This window comes from Erpetoichthys calabaricus, chromosome 17, assembly GCF_900747795.2.
Source record: "Erpetoichthys calabaricus chromosome 17, fErpCal1.3, whole genome shotgun sequence".
Lineage (NCBI taxonomy): Eukaryota > Metazoa > Chordata > Cladistia > Polypteriformes > Polypteridae > Erpetoichthys > Erpetoichthys calabaricus.
In genome coordinates, this window is record NC_041410.2 from 32,131,831 (window position 1) to 32,150,332 (window position 18,502).

Here is an 18,502-nt window from a genome sequence, read left to right on the forward strand (position 1 = left end):
TTCTACTGACATTTCCTTTTTAAAACTTTACTTTTGAGCGTTTAATCCTGCTATAGACATATGTCTAAGTGCATTTATTAGAAGTTATCTAAATATTATCATTTATAATCTTTCAAAATTTGAAAATGGAAAAGGTGTGAATATTTGTACAAGGCTGTAATAATGGCAGTAGTATGACAATGATTATCTTTGGCACTCTCAACACACACCAATACTACATATTACTCAAATAAGACATAGTTTTGCAGAATACTGAACATGTAGTACACCCCAATGCTGCATATCTGAAATTTTACTATAGCATGGTGGCTGATTTGAACAGACTCTGAGATCATGTCCTTGATGACATCTGTTTCAAAAAATCCTTTCAAGCAACATTGGTAGCAGCTATAAAGGGGGCACAAAGTTAGAATAAGAAATTTAGTACTGATTATTATGATGAACTCACGAGAGATTTTCCTTCAGTGGCCAATTTTGCATGAACCAGAAATGTTTTGAACTCATGGAAACCTCTAATTCTCAAAACAACCTTCTGTAACATCAGCAAAACAAGCCCTTTTAAATTTTTTATATTATCTAGTTTCTCGGAACAAAAAAAAATACATGCACATTTTATTTTTCACTACTGTATACTTTAGCCACTAAAGGAAGGAAAACTTGTATAGAAAGGTGCTGTCATACCACATTGATAATACCAAGTAACAGTAGCCATTAGGACAACTGCCTATTTATATTGTAGCAGAAAAGTCCATTGTGCTATTGTCTAAAGCCAAATTATTCAAATAAATTTCACAGTGCTTAAAAACAGTGTGATGCATTTTTAGGAGGAAGTATTTATAGGGCAGGTAATCCACTGCACTGAAATACACAAATGTGCCTTTTAAAATCTGTTTTCAGTGTTTAATTTCTGTAGCTTTTTTCAACTATATGTCCTTGATAAATTGTAATTATCACCTTTAGAGTACTTTTGTTTAGCCCATATGTCTTTCTGTACACAATATTTCAATCTTGTAACTTTATAGGTTGACAAGCTTTGTGAAACTGATTCAGCTAAGCGAACTATATGATAAAAATGATTAATTCATATATAAATGAATACATACAGTAAACTGTGTGGTAGTTCAGCCCGGACACAAACAGGCTGACTCAGAATGTCCCAGATATTCTTGACATTTCATAACAATTTTAAGCACACAACACAGTGCCCATGCACCAAACACCCTTCAAAAGTCCCTCTCTCCCATTTGGACTTCCTTAAGCTGCCTTTACTCCTGTCCTACAAGCTCTCTCTTCTTCCTCCCGACTCGGGCTCTTCTACTCGAGGGATGCAGCCTCTTTTATAGATATCCGGATGTGCTTCCGGTGGCACATGAGCACCCAAAAGCATTCTGGTTGTCCCTGGAATTCCTTCCCGCAGCACTTCCGAGGCTTTCCACTCCTCCTGGCGCACCCTTGTGGTGGCCACCGGCCCCAATAGGGTTGAGCTTCCATGCTCGGTTCCTGTGGCCCCCATACAGACCAGGGCAGCTGGCCTCTCAAGGACCAGGGGAGGTATGGACCCTCTCCCGGTCCTTCCAGGTGTCCCAGCTGGGCACAACCCCCAGCCGTCCGCCACAACTAGTACTGTGTTTTATGTAAAATCTTTGTTGTTATGAATATGATTGACACTTCTTAACTTTCTATCTGCCATGTTTAATATTGGTTGTTTGTGAGTTGCAGATTTAGAGAAACTTATTATGATTTTTAACAAAGTCTTGTACATACAGTCCTTGAAAATGAATAAAATGTATAAAAGCAGGTTGTGAAGGGCTGGATAACCAGGGAGGGCTTTATTTGCACTGTGTTGCACTTTTACTTTTTTCCCCAATTCTTGTTTACAAAATGCCTTTTTTTTTTTTTTTTAAATTTAATCTCTGTTGATTGACATTACTGTTGGCTATGATCATGACTCATGTTTACCTTTACAGGTTGAAGATGGTCAATCAATTGGCTCTGCTTGGACACGCTGTGCTTTACCATCTTTTCCTGTCACTCCTTGTTCTCTACTGGCCTACTTTGCCTGGAAGCTTGCACTAGTTGAAAGCTTGTAGAAAGAAGATGTTCAACAACCAACCTGTTTTAAATGTCCCTTCCTTTTATTTATAGTGTCTTCCAGTTTGCAACATACAGGAGTGTAGTGCATTTTAAATTTGTATTTTTTTTTCTCCTTTGTTGCTGAAATAGTTTGGTGGAGCCTTACATTTTTTAACCCCTTCTATTGTTTAGGTGTATTCAAATCATTCCCTACCTCATCAATATTCTTGTCCTTGTTTTGCTTTGGTGACTTCTGGGATGTTGTGCACTGCCAATTTGCAGGCTGAATTTGTCATTCCTTGATGTTTTGTAAAGGTCAGTAGAACTTGCTGCTAGGTAAAATGTTATTGCTACTTACACTTTTTTTAGTATGACTTTCCTTTCCTCCCTTTAGACTATGCATCGTATTGTACTAAAACACCATTGTGCCTTATATGGTGTTTTTTTCTGTAAAAACACCAGCTAAATGTGTGTGTCTGGTTAAATTCGAGCTTGTGTATAGTTTTTCCTTGGTGAACCTACTGTAGGTAATTTGTTGCCATTACTTAGATAGAGAGTGTTGCCACATTCTCTAGAGCTATTGTATGATAGTAGAGTATTAACAATCGCCTAATAAATTGCTGAATAGGTTTATGCACGCTCACATTTTTCTGTTTTAGTTTTTGTCATTCCTTGCCAGTTGATTCAAGTTTGAATAGAAGATGGACTGTGCATGTGAAATCAGGTTGGTAGTATGTATATTAGAATGGGCACTGCAACTTAAATGCTGGGTTTTAGGAAGAAAGAAAAAAAAGAATATAAATATATATATATGTGTGTGTATAATTGCGCTTATAAAAGAAAGGTTTTAAATCTGTTTTTATTATTTTTTATTAGTTTGAATATTTGTTACTGTATGAAGTCTTCAATTTGTAAAGTGGTGGAACTTGTATGAACGCTGTCTAATGTAATGTTACCTCACAGTGTCATTTTTGGTTTTTCATTTTGATTAAAGTCATCCTCAATGAGCAAAAACACTTAAGCATTGAAACGTAGAGCTGCATTTAATACAGCTGTTCATCACACTGTTATAAGTGAGCCTCTCAAGCCCAGTGTTGAATATTTCAGCCTTCTAGGCCTGGTTAAGACATTTATACTGGTAAATCCAGGTTTTTGTCCACATTGAGAAATTATTCCAGTCTAATGACCAGTCTGTGTACTGTATTGACAGCAAGTCTCAAGTTTTCTGCTTACATATGTGACTACTTCAGGATTATTATATATGGGAAAATAATATTTTGTAGCATGCTTCCACTGAGAGTGGCAGCCTTCATTCAGACTTTTCCAATACGGGTGGGATTTATATAATTATGTAAAGGGTCTTTATCTTATTATGGATATTATTATTATTATTATTATTGTTCTTTTTATTGTAACAAACATTTATTTTCAGATTAATTTACAAAATACAGTGGGACCAAAGAAGTTTTAAATAATACCCTTTTCATTTTATTTTTTTTCTTTACAAACTATAAAGTTTCCTTTCCTGGTCTTTTACAGGAGGTAAAAAAGATAGCAAATACTGAACTGGTTGTTGTGAAACCTGAGTAATTTGTGATAGTTTTGGCTTATTTATTTTTTGTACATATGTGGAATAAACTCCAAAACTTTATATTTGTGTTGTCACAGGCATTAATTGCAGGTTAGATGTATCAAATCACTGCTGCAAAAGAGTACCTTTGCTAGTGCACCGAGAGTGACAGAACCTGGCAAACACAAGTTTGGAGATTATTTTATAGTGATTTTGTAGAAATTTGTTGTAAATCATATTGAAATGGTCCAGTTGGTTTGTAAAAATAAAATTTTCAAAGCATTTGAAATTCAGGTCCCTAGAGCTGTGTTTATGTTGATTTTAATTTTTGAAAAGATAGGAAGATTCTTATTCATGAGACATTTGTTCAAACTCTTGTCAACCTATATGAAAAATTTCCTTCTTCCCATGTTCCATGAAACCTTTTTACATAATGAAAAGTGAAAATAATAATGATCAGTTCATGCCTACAGATCACAGATAATCTGGTTTTACTTTCTGAGTCTACTTTTACAGTGCAATTCTTCCACGTTTTTTAAAACAAAACTGCCTATGTTTTCATGAGAAATAGGTTGGGGAAGTAAAAATGTGTACATTTCTTATGCCTTATGAAATAGGCTGAGAATTATGGAACTGAGTTTTAATATGGAGAAAATATAAGTGTTGCTGATTTTAGCAGCTGATTAAAGAATAAAGAGTATTACAAAAACAATGCATTGGAAGTCTGGTACTATGTAATCATGAGTTTCTTTTTTTATGAGCAAATAAACAGTATACTCCATTTATTTTGTTATCTGTGTTCTTGGACTAATTTTGAAATTTTGTTTACACAGGTAGAACATGGGAATTGTTTAGTTCATTGGTAATCGGTTCTCCTGGCTGTCTTACATGCTCGTGCTTAACTGCGTAAAGTGACCAAGACACTTGGTCTCTAGAAACAGCAGAAGCATCATTTGTTACTACTTGTAAGCATCCATGCTAGCGTTGCACAGAATACCATAATATACAATCTAGATTTTTTTTTTTTTTTCTACAGGTTAATTTTAATTTCAACATTAGATTATACTTCTCCTTAGAAAGGAAAGTGTATGACCACAAAACCCTTTAGGCGTATTCTTGTCTTGGAAATCGGACGTTCCTCTCAATGTAACACAAATATTTCCCAGAACATTAGTTTAAACACCAGAATTTATTGCTCTGAAGGTATTCATTTGTAGACTATTATTACAGAAGAATACATTAAAATGCTTTATACTTATGAAATTGTACACAGGAGAGCATTTCAGATTCTATCTACATTTAAAAACAGATTTCGATTTTTGTTTTCTTTGTCTGAACACCAAGTACAATTATTACACACGGGAATTCACAAATACAACCTTAAAACAGATTTTCTTTCAATAAACTTTAAATTTAAATTGTTTTTCTTTATTCTCTTTGCTTTTATTTCTTTTTTATTTCTAAACATTTATACAGTATTTAACACAAGTGAACAGTTGCTTGGGGCAGGTGACAAATAACTGCCTGTCCAGTTCAGCACTAAACTAGTGCATTCCAACCAGTCAAGAAAAACCAAACAGAGAAAGATGCAAATAATTCTTACAAGCCTTTTTGTGCATCTGAATACAACCATTTTGCATTTTCCACATTACTTACATTATGACTAAACCTTTTAGCACAAAATTCTTAACCTTCAATGAATTATGTGCATGTATTCGAAAAATATCACACATACTTTCAAGTCACCTCGTGTGGAAAAAATTAGGCAAAAATAAATTGGATGTATCCACTAGGGGGAGTGCTAGTCTTAGGCTAAACTCTTTCAAGGTTTCCTGACTTGCTTTTTTGAAAAGAGGACATTTTATTTAAAATTTAGATAGATTAAACACTGTTTTATTTACATAGGCGAATAATTAAGGTTGTTAATAATTGGCTCAGCTCAGCAATTGCAAACAATTCTGGAAGTAGACCAGTAGACTAAGATCAGAAGGATTCCAGCAGTTTGTAGGTGTTTTGTGGAAACTGAACCTTGGTGCATGAACATATTTTTTTTTCCTCCCCCCCACCCCAATTTTGTTGTCAATACAACATGATGTGAAGCAACAGTTATTGCCATTGTCCTATCTCTGTTCTCTGCTAGATTAGAGCTCAACTGGCTGTCATTACAATTTACAAGGCAGCACTGGGTGATGACATGGACTGCCTTCACCACCAGTTAGATGTTTCTACTGCACCCTATTAACTTTTGACAATACTGCTGTTTGTGTCTCTGCTACAGTCAGCGGCAGTCGTTTGCAGTTTTTCTGTTCCTGGAAGGCCAATAGCCAGTCGTGCAGTAGGTGGCACACAGCCTAAAAGTTTATGTGGGGGTGTAGGTGCCACAACTGATGGACCATGAAGTGCAGTTTTACCTTCCAAGATTGCCAGAGATGAAAGTGATTTATTTTGATCTCCTCGGAAGTCGCAGCTATCATTTTCATTGTCTGAGCTGCACTCACTAAGGTCAGTTATTTCCAGTTCCGAATCAGAGCCTGGATCTTCTTTCACACCTCGAGGAACAGGACTCTGCACACCTCCGACTCCGCTTCCTGGAGTGTGTGGCGCCTCCCTCTCTCCACTGCTATGTACCAACTCTATCCCTCGGCCAAGGGGTAAGCCAGCAGGGAACGGTGGTTGACAAAGACGAGCCAAAGCCCCTCCAATACTTGCTGGAGTTTGACCTCTGAGAGTGCTCTGCTCCAGCCCATCCACTCCAGGCAACAGGGAAGAGAAAGGGCTTGGCAGCTGGGACAGGGAGGTTTGCAAAGGATTGGGATAGAAATGTGGAGGGTACATGGAGCCTGTGGGCAGTTTGGGATTGTTCAAGGAGAATGCGCCTGGCAAGTAGGGGTTAAAGTTCCATGGATATTCAGAAAATTGTGGACTGCGGCTGTATGGTGCTAACAGTCCTGTGGGCTTGGAGTAGCAGGGGCCACCTGATGAGGGAAGAGAAAAAGAAAGTACAAAGCTTAAATTAAAAGCAACAAATCACATTCTTAGAGCACCTGACTGTATGGTACATGTAATGCTGTGGCTTCTATGGTAAATCTGGGAAGAGACTCTGTTCCCGTGATTCTATTAGATATAACAGAGCACAAGTCTTACTGCACAAATGAGTGTTACACACAAGACTGCATTACTCCCGTTCCTTACTATTATTTTTTGCAGATTATTAGAATCTCAAGTCATAGAAAGCAACCCTTTACACAACTTCAATAAGCTAAGAACCCTATTTGTTGATATCTCGATTTTTCCATGATGACTTTTTTGCAATTTTTATCAGCTCCAGATAGGCCACTATGGTGCTGGCTTTCACTCCAAAACTCAGACATCATTGGTTAAATTGACAAATCTGCTGTCTTTGGCACAAATCTATCGATCCTTTGCTGAAAACCACTTAGTCCAGTTCAGGCTCATGGGGACCAGAGCCTATTTTAGTGAACGGAACCAACTCTGAATGGGGGAAAATGTCTGTAGCCTGAAGAAGATGAGTAATTCCCTGGCCATAAGTTTTTTCCCTTCAGTTACATTTATCTTGTTTAATAAAATATAATGCATATACACAAGTGTAAACAGAAATAAGTTAGATACAGAACCTTTCAATCCTTTTGTCTTTTGCATTTTATTTCCAGTAAGGAGTAATTAAAATCAGTGAATTATGACTTTATGACTAAAATAGGCAAATAAAGGTGGAAAATCTTAGCAAGTGGGACAACTAAAATGAAGCTTGGAAATGTTGCATGAGCAATAAGTGCTTCAATGGCAATAACAGACTTCTCATTAAGAAACTCAGGTGGAACAAAAACTTGCAGCCTGTATTGCCTCCCAGGACTGACTTTGCAGACTCCTACTATACAGTATATGACAGCCAGTAGACCACAGTTCTTCCCCAAAGTCTTTGGTGTCTTGTGGGGATTGCCAACTACTGAAAACTGGGTAACTCCTTGCTGCCTGGAAAGTTCAAGGTGATTTAAATAGCAGAGCAAGATGGGTAGTTCATGACTTCCAGATATACCCTGGTGGTCCCTAGCTGTTGAGAAGAAGGCCACTTGTGATCGTTTTTTCTTGTAGAGTTATCTAATCAGTGTACTGTAGATATACTAGGAGCTCGTAATGATCATGCGCAACAAAGAACCCAATGACTTGAAGAGATCACTTGCTACTTGGAGCCCATCAGCTTATGGTGGTTTCGCACTGCTGAGAGCAAGACGGCATTTAGTAAGTGTTTATGAATAAAAAATTAACAGTTTGTGATGAGTTGCTGCTACGCAAAAGAAGGCAGCTGGGGCTCATCACACATGTTGAGAGTCATGCAGTCCATGATGGTGACCACCTGCTGAGATGAAAGTAGATTAGTAGTGACCAGTTTAAATGTGGTAAGCCTGTTGTGATCCCCACCACTAATGGCCTGATAACTTGTGATTGTCATTTGCTGTTGAGAGCTGAAACATTTTGTTGTGATCTACTACTCTTGGGAGCCAGCCAGCTAGCACATGAGAACGACAGTCTCACAGTTTAAGTTCATCACTTACTGCGGAAAGACAGAGACCTCATGATGATCTACAGATGCTCAGAATACAACTACTGTTAATGTGGAGCAGCAGAAAGCTAGTGGAGGTCTCCTGCTGCTGAGAGATCAGTGGCCTTTGTGGTAATCCCTCGTGATCAGAAGCTTGTCAGGTCATGATGATCATTTGCTGCAGGGAGCTAGCCATTCTGAGGTGATTGGTACATTCTCTTTTCTCTGAGTGCTTGGTGGCTTACTATTGTTAATTGTTACCTAGAGCATATAAGCTGCTGGTGATCATCTGCTGCTGAGAAAGTGGACAGAAGTGCAGTTAATGGAGGTAATGTGCTGCTTGAGAGCTGGACAGCCTATGGTGACCATTTTCTGATAACCACAGCAAATGATTACTGTTGAGTTCATGGTAATAACTCATTATCTAGAGTCCCGCCCTGGTGATCCCCGGGTGCTGTGGAGAGGAAGGGGGCTTCTGGAGGTCATCTACTGCTGAGAATAACAGCAGACTGTGATTGCTTGCTACTAAGAGTCTGATATCAAAATATGATCACTTGCTGCTGAAAGCCAAAGAGCTCAAGGTGACTAAAGTCTTTCTGGGAGGAATGCAGATTATGATGATGCTAAGAACTGGACTGCTCATGGTGATGTTCCACTGCTACGTTTTGATGAATATTGCTGATCGTTCGTTGCCAAAAGCCTAATACTTTGTGGCGCTTAATTTCTGGTTGGAAATGAAAACTCGGTGGTGATCAGCTGTTGTTAAATGTTGTTGGTGATCTTCCACTACTAGAACATTGGTGGCATATGGTGATCACTTACTAATGACAGGACATCAGCCTCTGGTAATTCTTTGTTCTCGAGAGCCTGACTGCTCCTAGTGACTGTTGGTCACTGACAAGTAGTCGACAGCTACTGCTGAAAGCCAGCCATAGGGTAATGATCGCTGACTGTTGAAAGTAGAATTAATCGTTTACAGAAATATGAACATTTCATGACGGAAAAGGGAGGTGGATGGTCCATCTTCAGATTTGTCATTGACAGTAAGTCAGGAAAAGTCATTTACATTCTTGGAAGGGTCTTCTTTACCTAATGTGATAAAGATGGTACTAACATCTGACTCCATCACACCATTATCTGAAAATTGCTCTGCTGCAGAATGGCATATAAAGCTAGCATTATTTATCCCAAGTGCGTTCATTCTCCATGCCATATGCATTCTGTATGTATGGTGCCAAAAAAAGTATTTGCCACCTTGAACGTTTTCATATTGTGTTGAAAACTTTGAATGTCAGTGGATTTCATTTGGTTTTTTTCACTCTAATCAACAGAAAAAGACTCTTAAATGTGAAAGTGGTCTAAATTAATTGCAAATGTTGGTTGCAGAAGTATTCAGTATGACACAACTAAACCATCACTGGTGCAGCCTACTGGTTTTAGAAGTCTCAGAATCCGTTCAATGGAGATCACCCTTCTACGGTTTTAATTGACTGTAGTATAAATGCACCTTATCTGGATTTGTGTTGAGTCAGTATGACCTAACCTACAATATGAACACAAAAGAACATTCTAAGCAACTCCAAAAAAATGAGATTGAGAAGTGCAAGTCACAGGATTGGAGACAAGAAAACATCCAAGTCACCGAATATCCTTTGGAGTCCAGTCAAATGAAAAATGGAAAGAGTAATGGCAGAGCTGTAAATCTGCCTAGAGCAGGCTCTCCACAAAAACTGCATGATTGTACAAGAAGAAGACTAGCAAAGGACGCCACCAAGAGACCTATGAAAACTCTGAAGGAGTTACAAGCTACAGTGGTTCAGATTGGAGAGACTGTGCAGAAAACTGTTACCTAAATGCTTCAGACGTTACACCTTAATGGGAGAGTCACAAAGAGAAAGTCACTGTTTTAACAGAAATACGTATGTGACATGTCGGCAGAAGGCACATGGAAGACTTAAGTCAGCCTGAAGCAGATTAAGCTTTTTGGCCATCAGACTAAACAATTTGTTCAAACACTGCACATGACCAAAAACAGATGGATTAGCATGGCGATGACAGTGTCATGCTCTCCGGATGCTTCACTGCAGCAGGTCTTGGAACGCTTGTGAGGGTAGAGGGGGAAAATGAATGCAGCAAAATACTAGGAAATCTTGGAAGAAAACCTGGCTCAGTCTGCAAGAAACCTACTCCTTGGGAGAAGATTTGTTTTACAGTATGACAGGGACCACAAGCATGAAGCCAAAGCTACACAGGAATTGCTTAAAAACAACGGTGTGAATGTCCTGCGGTGGCCGAGTCAGAGTCCAGATCTCATTCCAATTAAGAATTTATGGCTGGATTTGATAAAGGCTGTTTATTCATGATCTCCATGCAGCCTGACAGAGCTGAGCAGATATGCAAAAAAGAACTGGAGAAAATGGAAGTGTTAAAAATGTGGAAAACTGATAGAAACCTGTGCATGCAGACTCAAGGCTGCCATGGCTGCCAAAGGTGCATCTACCAAATACTGACTTGAAGGGGGTGAATATTTCATTCGTTCGTTCGTTAAATATCCACACCTTATTCAGGGCCGGCCCTCGAGTGCAACAGTCTTAGCAGTAAGGCCCATACAGTACGTCCCTTTCCCCAGCCACACATGCCAACTCATACTGTGGTTTCCCAAGGCGTTCTCGGGCAATCTGGGAGATATTGTTGTCTGCATGAGTCCTGGGGTTTCCTCCTAGCTGGTCGTGCCCATAACACCTGCACAGGGAAGCATCCATATCAGATGCCTGAACCACCTCAGTTGGCTCCTCTCAATGTGGAGAGTCGGTGGCTGTACTCCGAGCCTCTCCCAAATGCCTGCACTTCTCACCCTATCTTAGTAACAAAGGGTCCAGAAAGCTCATTTCAGCTGCTTGTACCCAATGTTCATGACTACTGGTAAGGTTGGAGATGAACATTGAGTGGCAAATTAAGAGCTTTGCATTCTGATGCAGTGTCTTCTTCATCACTATGGGTCGGTAGAGCAACCACATAACTGTGCTCTCTGCCTGTTGATATCTCAATACTTAATGATTGTTTGTTTATCGTTTTATAATTAATATAGACCACTTTCCGGAGATCTGTTTTCACTTTCACATTAAAGAGTCTATTGTTGATCAATGTGTAAAGCCAAGCTAAACCCACTGTGATTCAATATTGCAAAACAATTAAATGAGAGAACTACCAAGGAGGTGAGTACTTTTTACTGGCTCCGTATCCACCATACATCACCTCTGCTTGTGCGATGCTTTGAGCTCTGTGAATAACTAAAGCAACTCGAAACTACAGAACTTTAGTCTTTCTCACCACAGCCATCAAGTTTAGATGACCTGCCGGTACAAGCAGTGACCATATCTGTCTTTGCCTGCCTGCCTTTCTGTCACTCCCACTTGCGGTTCCTTGCTGCTTACAATCAGCCCTTCCTCTGATCCTTGTAGTGACCACTCGATGGGAGCTCTCTCTTGTTTTTTGGCCTCGACCAGCCTACTTGCCACCTAAAGTATTCCTGCAGTTCAGAGGTTGTCTGAAAGCACAGATTGTACTCCAGAGCGGAAGTTCGCCAGGCAGGACTTGCCTCGGCCTCCATGACCCTGCTGACACAGTGGAAGATATTTCACTTGTTTAATTGTCCTCCACAGACTCCGAGGCCAAGAGCAAGGTGGACATTTAACTGTCGGCAATGTTGAGAAAGTGCAAACAAGAAGCTTGCAGGTTTGGGGCAAAGCAGGGAGGTGGAAAGGTCACCAAAACAAATGGAGGCTGAAGTTTGACCCAAGGCAAGCTAGAAAAGTCCGAATGACCAGATGCTACCAGTTTGCTGTTGAAGCCTGACAGCTTTGAAAAGCAGTGCTGGGGCAGGTCTGCAGGGTTACATGGAGCCATTGGTCAAGATAGCAGCAAAAGGTCCATCTGGAAATCTGATGCGAATCTCAACCAGGCCCTAGGAAAGGAGCAAGATATATATAAAAACAGCCATGACAGGAGGCTATGCTTTTAGACAATAGAAACTGCTGTTTAACCTTTGAATGTCAGAATACGCACACCCTGGTTTGCCAAGATGCAGAGTGGGCTCTTCAATATGTCAGATCTCCAGGAGAATTTTTTTTTTTTTACTGAATTTCAAAATGTATTTTTCCTGCATGTGTGTGTACACATTTAACATTTGCACAAAAGTCGGCCTCACTATAAATGTTAAAATTTTACATCACAAAACATTGCAAGACAGGCAGCATAGTTAAGGATGTCAGACTGAGCATCCATCCATCCATTATCCAACCCGCTATATCCTAACTACAGGGTCACTGAGGGTCTGCTGGAGCCAATCCCAGCCAACACAGGGCATGAGGCAGGAAACAAACCCTGGGCAGGGCGCCAGCCCACCGCAGTCAGACTGAGAAAATTGGTCCAATTAGGATGTGGGTGGCATGGCAGCACAGCGGTTAGCAATGCTGCCTCACAGATCCAGATCTCCGGCTTTGAACCCTGTAGTATACGTTGTCCATGTGGAGTTTGCATGTTCTCGCCATATCTGTTTGGATTTCCCTCCTACACCCCCAAACACATGACTGTTAGGTAAACGGGCAACTTTTAAATTGGCCTTATGTGGGTGTGAAGGATCATGTGGTAAACTTGTGCCCACCCTGGACAGATCTCTATCTTGTACTCTGTTTTGCCATGACAGGCTTAAAGAGAGCCTGAATTAGATTAAGCGAGTTTGAGAAGGTAATCTTACCAGCATGGATAAGTTTGTGAAATCTATATGAATAAAATGCTAAGGGTTCTGCCTGTCTGTCATGTGATTACTCACACACCAGTGGGCCTAGAACCTCGATCTTAGGATGTCATGTGTGCTGCTGAAGTGGCAAACGTGCCTAGTTGCAACTTCCGCATAACTATTGGGGTTTACATCTTTCTTACGGCAAACTGATTGACAAGGTGACATGGCAGAGAGAAAAATAAGAGCAAAGACATCTGCTGAGTGTGAGGCAAATTGCAAATGCCGCTTACGTGATAGGAAGAAGGAGAATGACAACCCCAACATCCACTGCATGCAATGTGCTTGTATTTGTGAAATCTGCCTAGAGGCAACCTCCACAAAGTCATCAGTTTTCACGTCTTTCTTACAGTGCACTGCATCGGCAAACTGATCGAGAAAGTTACATGGCAGGAAGAAAAAGAAGAGCAGTGACATCTCATGAACATGAAGCAAATTGCAGAAGCCAATTGTGTTTTGGTATCTTCTAAGCGTCAAGCACATGTTTCGTGGCAACCTGTTAGTACTTGCGAACTACTGGGGCTGGAACCTTAATCCTAAGTGCACTGGGATGGCTGCGGGTTTCTAGTTATACAAAGCAACCAAGCTGCCAGCGCAAGCTCCTGCCCCCACAACTATAGGATAAAATGTAAATGGATGGATTAATAATTGAACTGAATATATATGTGGTGTTTAGATATTTCCTTTAAAATATAAAGACCTCTGATCATCTCCCAGGGCCATGGGACATATTCACTGGGCACAAGCAATGAAAAAAGTTGATATGAATAAATGATGGTTACTTCCAACCAGAATGTCCATCATCACTGCCCACCACACTTTAGCACTCAGTGATACCCAGAAGCTTCTGATGCTGGTCAAAGTCTCTTTATGTAACTTTCATCAAGCATTTTTGTATCTTTCTAATACTCTAATTTCTTGCATCATTTAGTATATTTAAATCTTACAAGAAAACCTACATTATCTGTAAATAATTTCTAAAGTAGCTGTAGTGATTATACATTTTATTTAATTGTGCCATTTTAGACTCTCAAGGACATTACAAAACAAGTAAAACAGCACATTTAAATAAATAAAATACACACCAATTCAAAAATACAATAAAACAACAAATAATCAGAACCATTAAGCAGTATATTTTATATATACTGTATATATATAGGGTGGCACGGTGGCGCAGTGGGTAGCGCTGCTGCCTCGCAATTGGGAGACCTGGGGACCTGGGTTCGCTTCCCGGGTCCTCCCTGTGTGGAGTTTGCATGTTCTCCCTGTGTCTGTGTGGGTTTCCTCCCACAGCCCAAAGACATGCAGGTTAGGTGGATTGGCGATTCTAAATTGGTGCTTGGTGTGTGGGTGTGTGTGTGTGTGTCCTGTGGTGGGTTGGCACCCTGCCCGGGATTGGTTCCTGCCTTGTGCCCTGTGTTGGCTGAGATTGGCTCCAGCAGACCCTCGTGACCCTGTGTTCGGATTCAGCGGGTTGAGTTTGCATGTTCTCCCCGTATCTGCGTGGGTTTCCTCCGGGCGCTCCGGTTTCCTCCCACAGTCCAAAGACATGCAGGTTAGATGGATTGGCGATTCTAAATTGGCCCTAATGTGTGCTTGGTGTGTGGGTGTGTTTGTGTGTGTCCTGCGGTGGGTTGGCACTCTGCCCGGGATTGGTTCCTGCCTTGTGCCTTGTGTTGGCTGGGATTGGCTCCAGCAGAGATATATATATATATATATATAAATCCATCCATCCATCCAACTTCCAACCCGCTGAATCCGAACACAGGGTCACGGGGGTCTGCTGGAACCAATCCCAGCCAACACAGGGCACAAGGCAGGAACCAATCCCAGGCAGGGTGCCAACCCACCACAGATATATAAATGTAATGAATTATTATTATTATTATTATATATTATAATAAAAAAATCCTGGGACGAGACCTGACTTTTTCAGAGAGATACTTTCACATCCTGCAAGACGAGACTTTGTGCCAAGAGATTTAACCACGCCGGGGCCGGAAATAAAAGACAAAGAGTAGATGACAAAGTAGTCTGTCGGAAAGAATTCAAAAACGTTGGCACGATACACATGCAGAGCAAGTTAGAAATAATGGAAGTATGAAAATTCGAAAGTCTCAAAAAATGATAGTAAAGATCGTATTAGCGCAAACAAATGGAAATTATTACTCGGTGAAATAACGGAACAGTGAAAAGAGATCAAATACAGTATATTGTTCGGATTTAAACTTTAAGTCGGAGACTTGTAGATGGTCTAATTTGTGTTGTCATCAGGGAAAAGTAATGTTTTTTCCCAATGAATAGGCATATCCGCGAAAATTAAAAGATTTGCTGATTGGTGAAAGTGAAATCCACATACGTGAACGGCAGAGACGTGAAGTGGTTGGCCTTTGGGGGCTTGGCGAGCGAAATGAGCAGGGGGCAAAGCCCCCTAGTATGTGTGTGTGTATGTATATATATATATATATATGTGTATATACTGTATATATATATATATATATATATATATATGTGCCACAAGGAGGGCAATCCTAGAAAGACAAGTCTGAGGAGGTTTTTGCAGGCTGTGTGGTGCACTGGTTAAGGATTTGGACCCTAAGGTTGTGGGTTCAAATCCTGCTAATGATACTGTGTGACAATAAGCAAATCACTTTACCTGCCTGTGCTCCAGTTAGAAAAGCAAAAGAAATTAAACTGATTGCATCTCAAATGTTTTATGTCACATTAGATAAAGATGTCAGCCAAGTAATAAGTAGTAGTAACAAAAAAGAAATGCAGGATCAAGACACTGAATCACAAGAGGCAGGGATTTTCAGAGCTGAAAAGCTGCATAACTAAAGCCAGGCTTACCATGGAAGACAGGTGGACTGATAGGACAACAAGAAGGCCAGCAGAAGAGTGCAGTCAGCAGATTGTTGTACCTTTACAATCTTTTAAATAAGTGGGAGCAGATCATGGAGTACATTGTAAGTGAGGAGAAGAATCTTAAAGTCAATACAGTACTTAACTGGGAACCAGCGAAGTCTATGCAGAGCAAAGGTAATGTGACCATGAGTTTGATGTCAATAAGTGTGCAGCAGACCTCTGAACTACTACAGACAGTTTTTTTCAAGTTTAGCTGGGATACAACACAATAGAGCTTCATAACAGTCCAGCTTTTATGTGACAAATGCCAGGATTGGCTTTTCAGTCCCAAAGTCAGGTAATTGAATGAGGAAGTCTCAAAATGTTATGAAGGAGATACAAGGCAGCATGGGGTGTAGAATTAATGTGAGAGTGAAAAGACAGAATGCTATCAAGAACAACACCAAGGCTCTTGACTTGAGAGTGTAAAGGAACAGTGGTGCCAACAATGCAGATGTTAGCATCTGCATTCCTTCCTCATGTAAACGTTCTTCCTGTCCATCAGTTCATTTTTAATTCATTTAAGGGCATGGGGGCCTGAGTTTAGACCAGCAGCATTAGGTGAAAGGTGGGAGCAGAACTTGGATTGTGTGCCAGTCCACCATGGAGCATATTCTGCCACATGAGGTCCCTTTAGAGTCATTAATAATTAATTACATTTATACAGCACTTATCTAGCTGCTCAAAGTGCTTTACATAGACAGTGGAGAGCCACTTCAACTACCATTGATGTGTAGCATCCATCTGGATAATGTGACAGCAGTCATTATTTCACCAGTACGCTCACCTTATTTGAGAGACAGGGGTGAGAGACAGTTGACATGTCGATACACCCTAATCTTTTTGAAGGATGTTCAGAGATCTTTTATGACCACAGAGAGTTAGGGCCTCAGTTCTACGTCTCATTCGATAGACCACACCATTTTTTCAGCACAGCGTCCCCTGTCATTGCACTGGGGCACTGGGATTCACACACAGAATTCAGGATAAGCACCCCCCTGTTGTCCTTACCAACACCTCTTCTAGCAACCCCAGCTTTTCCTAGATGGTCTCCCACCCAAGTCCCATTCAGGCCCTTAGCATCAGATGGATTACCTGTTCTGGAGTTTAGCTGTTATGCCTGCTGGCCAGTTAAACTACCCAGGAGAAAATTCATACTCCACATGGGCAAGGACTAGATGCACAGTAGTATTTTATCCATCCATCCACACATCTTCCTAACCCACTTTTTCTTGAGTGGGGCCACAGGGAAGCTGGAGCCTATCCCATAAAGCATAGGCAAGAACAATCCCTGGCCAGGGGGCCAGTCCATCACAGGGTAAAAAGACACACACGTATACCCACACACACCGGGGGCATCTCCCATCCATCTAACCTTCAAGTCGTTGGACTGTGGGATGAAACTCGAGGACCGAGAGGAAACCCACACAGACATGGGGAGAACATGCAAACTCCGAGGACCCGGGACTTGAACCCCACTGTTGTGAGACAGCAGCGGTACCACTGCGCCACCATAGAGGGGAGAACCCAGGATTTTATCTAAGACTGGTTACTAAGTGATGATGCTGGAATAGTCAGCACCCCTAAACCTTTTATTAGATTATTATTGGATTCAGATAGCAGGAGCATGCACATTTTCAGCAGTCTTAACATTTCCTTGTCATCTACCTTCCATTTCACCTGTCTTGTACCCTGCCCCATTTTTTGTATTAATTTGTATTTTATACTAGAGTGCTTTGTAATTGCACTGGAAGGGGCTGTGCATCAAATAAAGACTTTGTACCCCCACACCAGCTCTAATCTGGCCTTTTTTGGTTTTCGTCCAAACCATTAGCTCCCCTACTTGTTGTTCCTTTTACTTCTCCTGCCAGGTCTTTCAGCTGACAACTTCTGCCCAGTTTGCCTCAATAGATTGGCCAGCAGTTTCTTTTCAGGCTCCCAAACGTTATGTGAAAAACAAGAGCAGCAGCTGCTCGGCTCCAAGCGCTCTTATTTCCCACTTCTGCCGCCCCAAGGGAGCATAGTCAATAGAGATCCCACCTACCGCAGCCCGCAAGCCATGTGGGGGAAACTCCTATAGCACACAACAATCGCAGCGCCATTAGTGGGAGCACCACAGGGCAGCAGCCGCCGGCTTTGTGCGACTGGAGGATTTCTCCATTGCGCTGCTCAACGATGGCAGCTTGGCGGCTTCTAAGTAGCTAGCTTCTGGTAAGTAGGAAGCTTTGCTGCTTCAAGCAAGACTGGCTCTATTCCTCTGTCAACTATAGATCAGTGCCCGTTAACTTTGTCTTCTTTGTTTTGGTAATAATATTCAGCCCCATTAAATTCAAGCCTGGGAGCAACGAGAATATTAAATCAGAAGACTCGGCAGAGTATGCATCTAAAAAAACACAAAAAAAAAAACCAGTTAATGGCCACCGCAGGCATGCCAGGCGTTGGACAGGACTAAGCAGCCTTGTTAAGGAGATGAGAGAAGGCACTGGGGACAGGGCCAGCGCATCCCGACTCAGCTCCCCCGGAGGTGCGCGGCAACAGCTGTCATGTCAGCGGCAGGTGTGAGCGCGCGCGCGCGCGCGTGCACTCTCACTTACCT

General features: G+C 41.1%; 2 protein-coding genes across 5 annotated transcripts in view; one reads left to right on the forward strand and one right to left on the reverse strand.

Moving 5' to 3' along the window:
• Nucleotides 1-4,424, forward strand: part of arhgef1b (Rho guanine nucleotide exchange factor (GEF) 1b) — a 171,333-nt gene extending 166,909 nt beyond the window's left edge. For all 4 annotated transcript variants that reach the window (XM_051920616.1, XM_051920618.1, XM_051920617.1 and 1 more), the window contains one exon: nucleotides 1,968-4,424. The gene's annotated coding sequence lies outside the window, so the exon portion shown is untranslated. The remainder of the gene's footprint in view (nucleotides 1-1,967) is intronic.
• A 66-nt stretch (nucleotides 4,425-4,490) lies between these two features.
• Nucleotides 4,491-18,502, reverse strand: part of erfl1 (Ets2 repressor factor like 1) — an 81,002-nt gene continuing 66,990 nt past the window's right edge. The window contains exon 7 of the mRNA XM_051920638.1: nucleotides 4,491-6,618. Coding sequence (XP_051776598.1) covers nucleotides 5,882-6,618 — 737 coding nt within the window. The 3' untranslated portion in view covers nucleotides 4,491-5,881. The remainder of the gene's footprint in view (nucleotides 6,619-18,502) is intronic.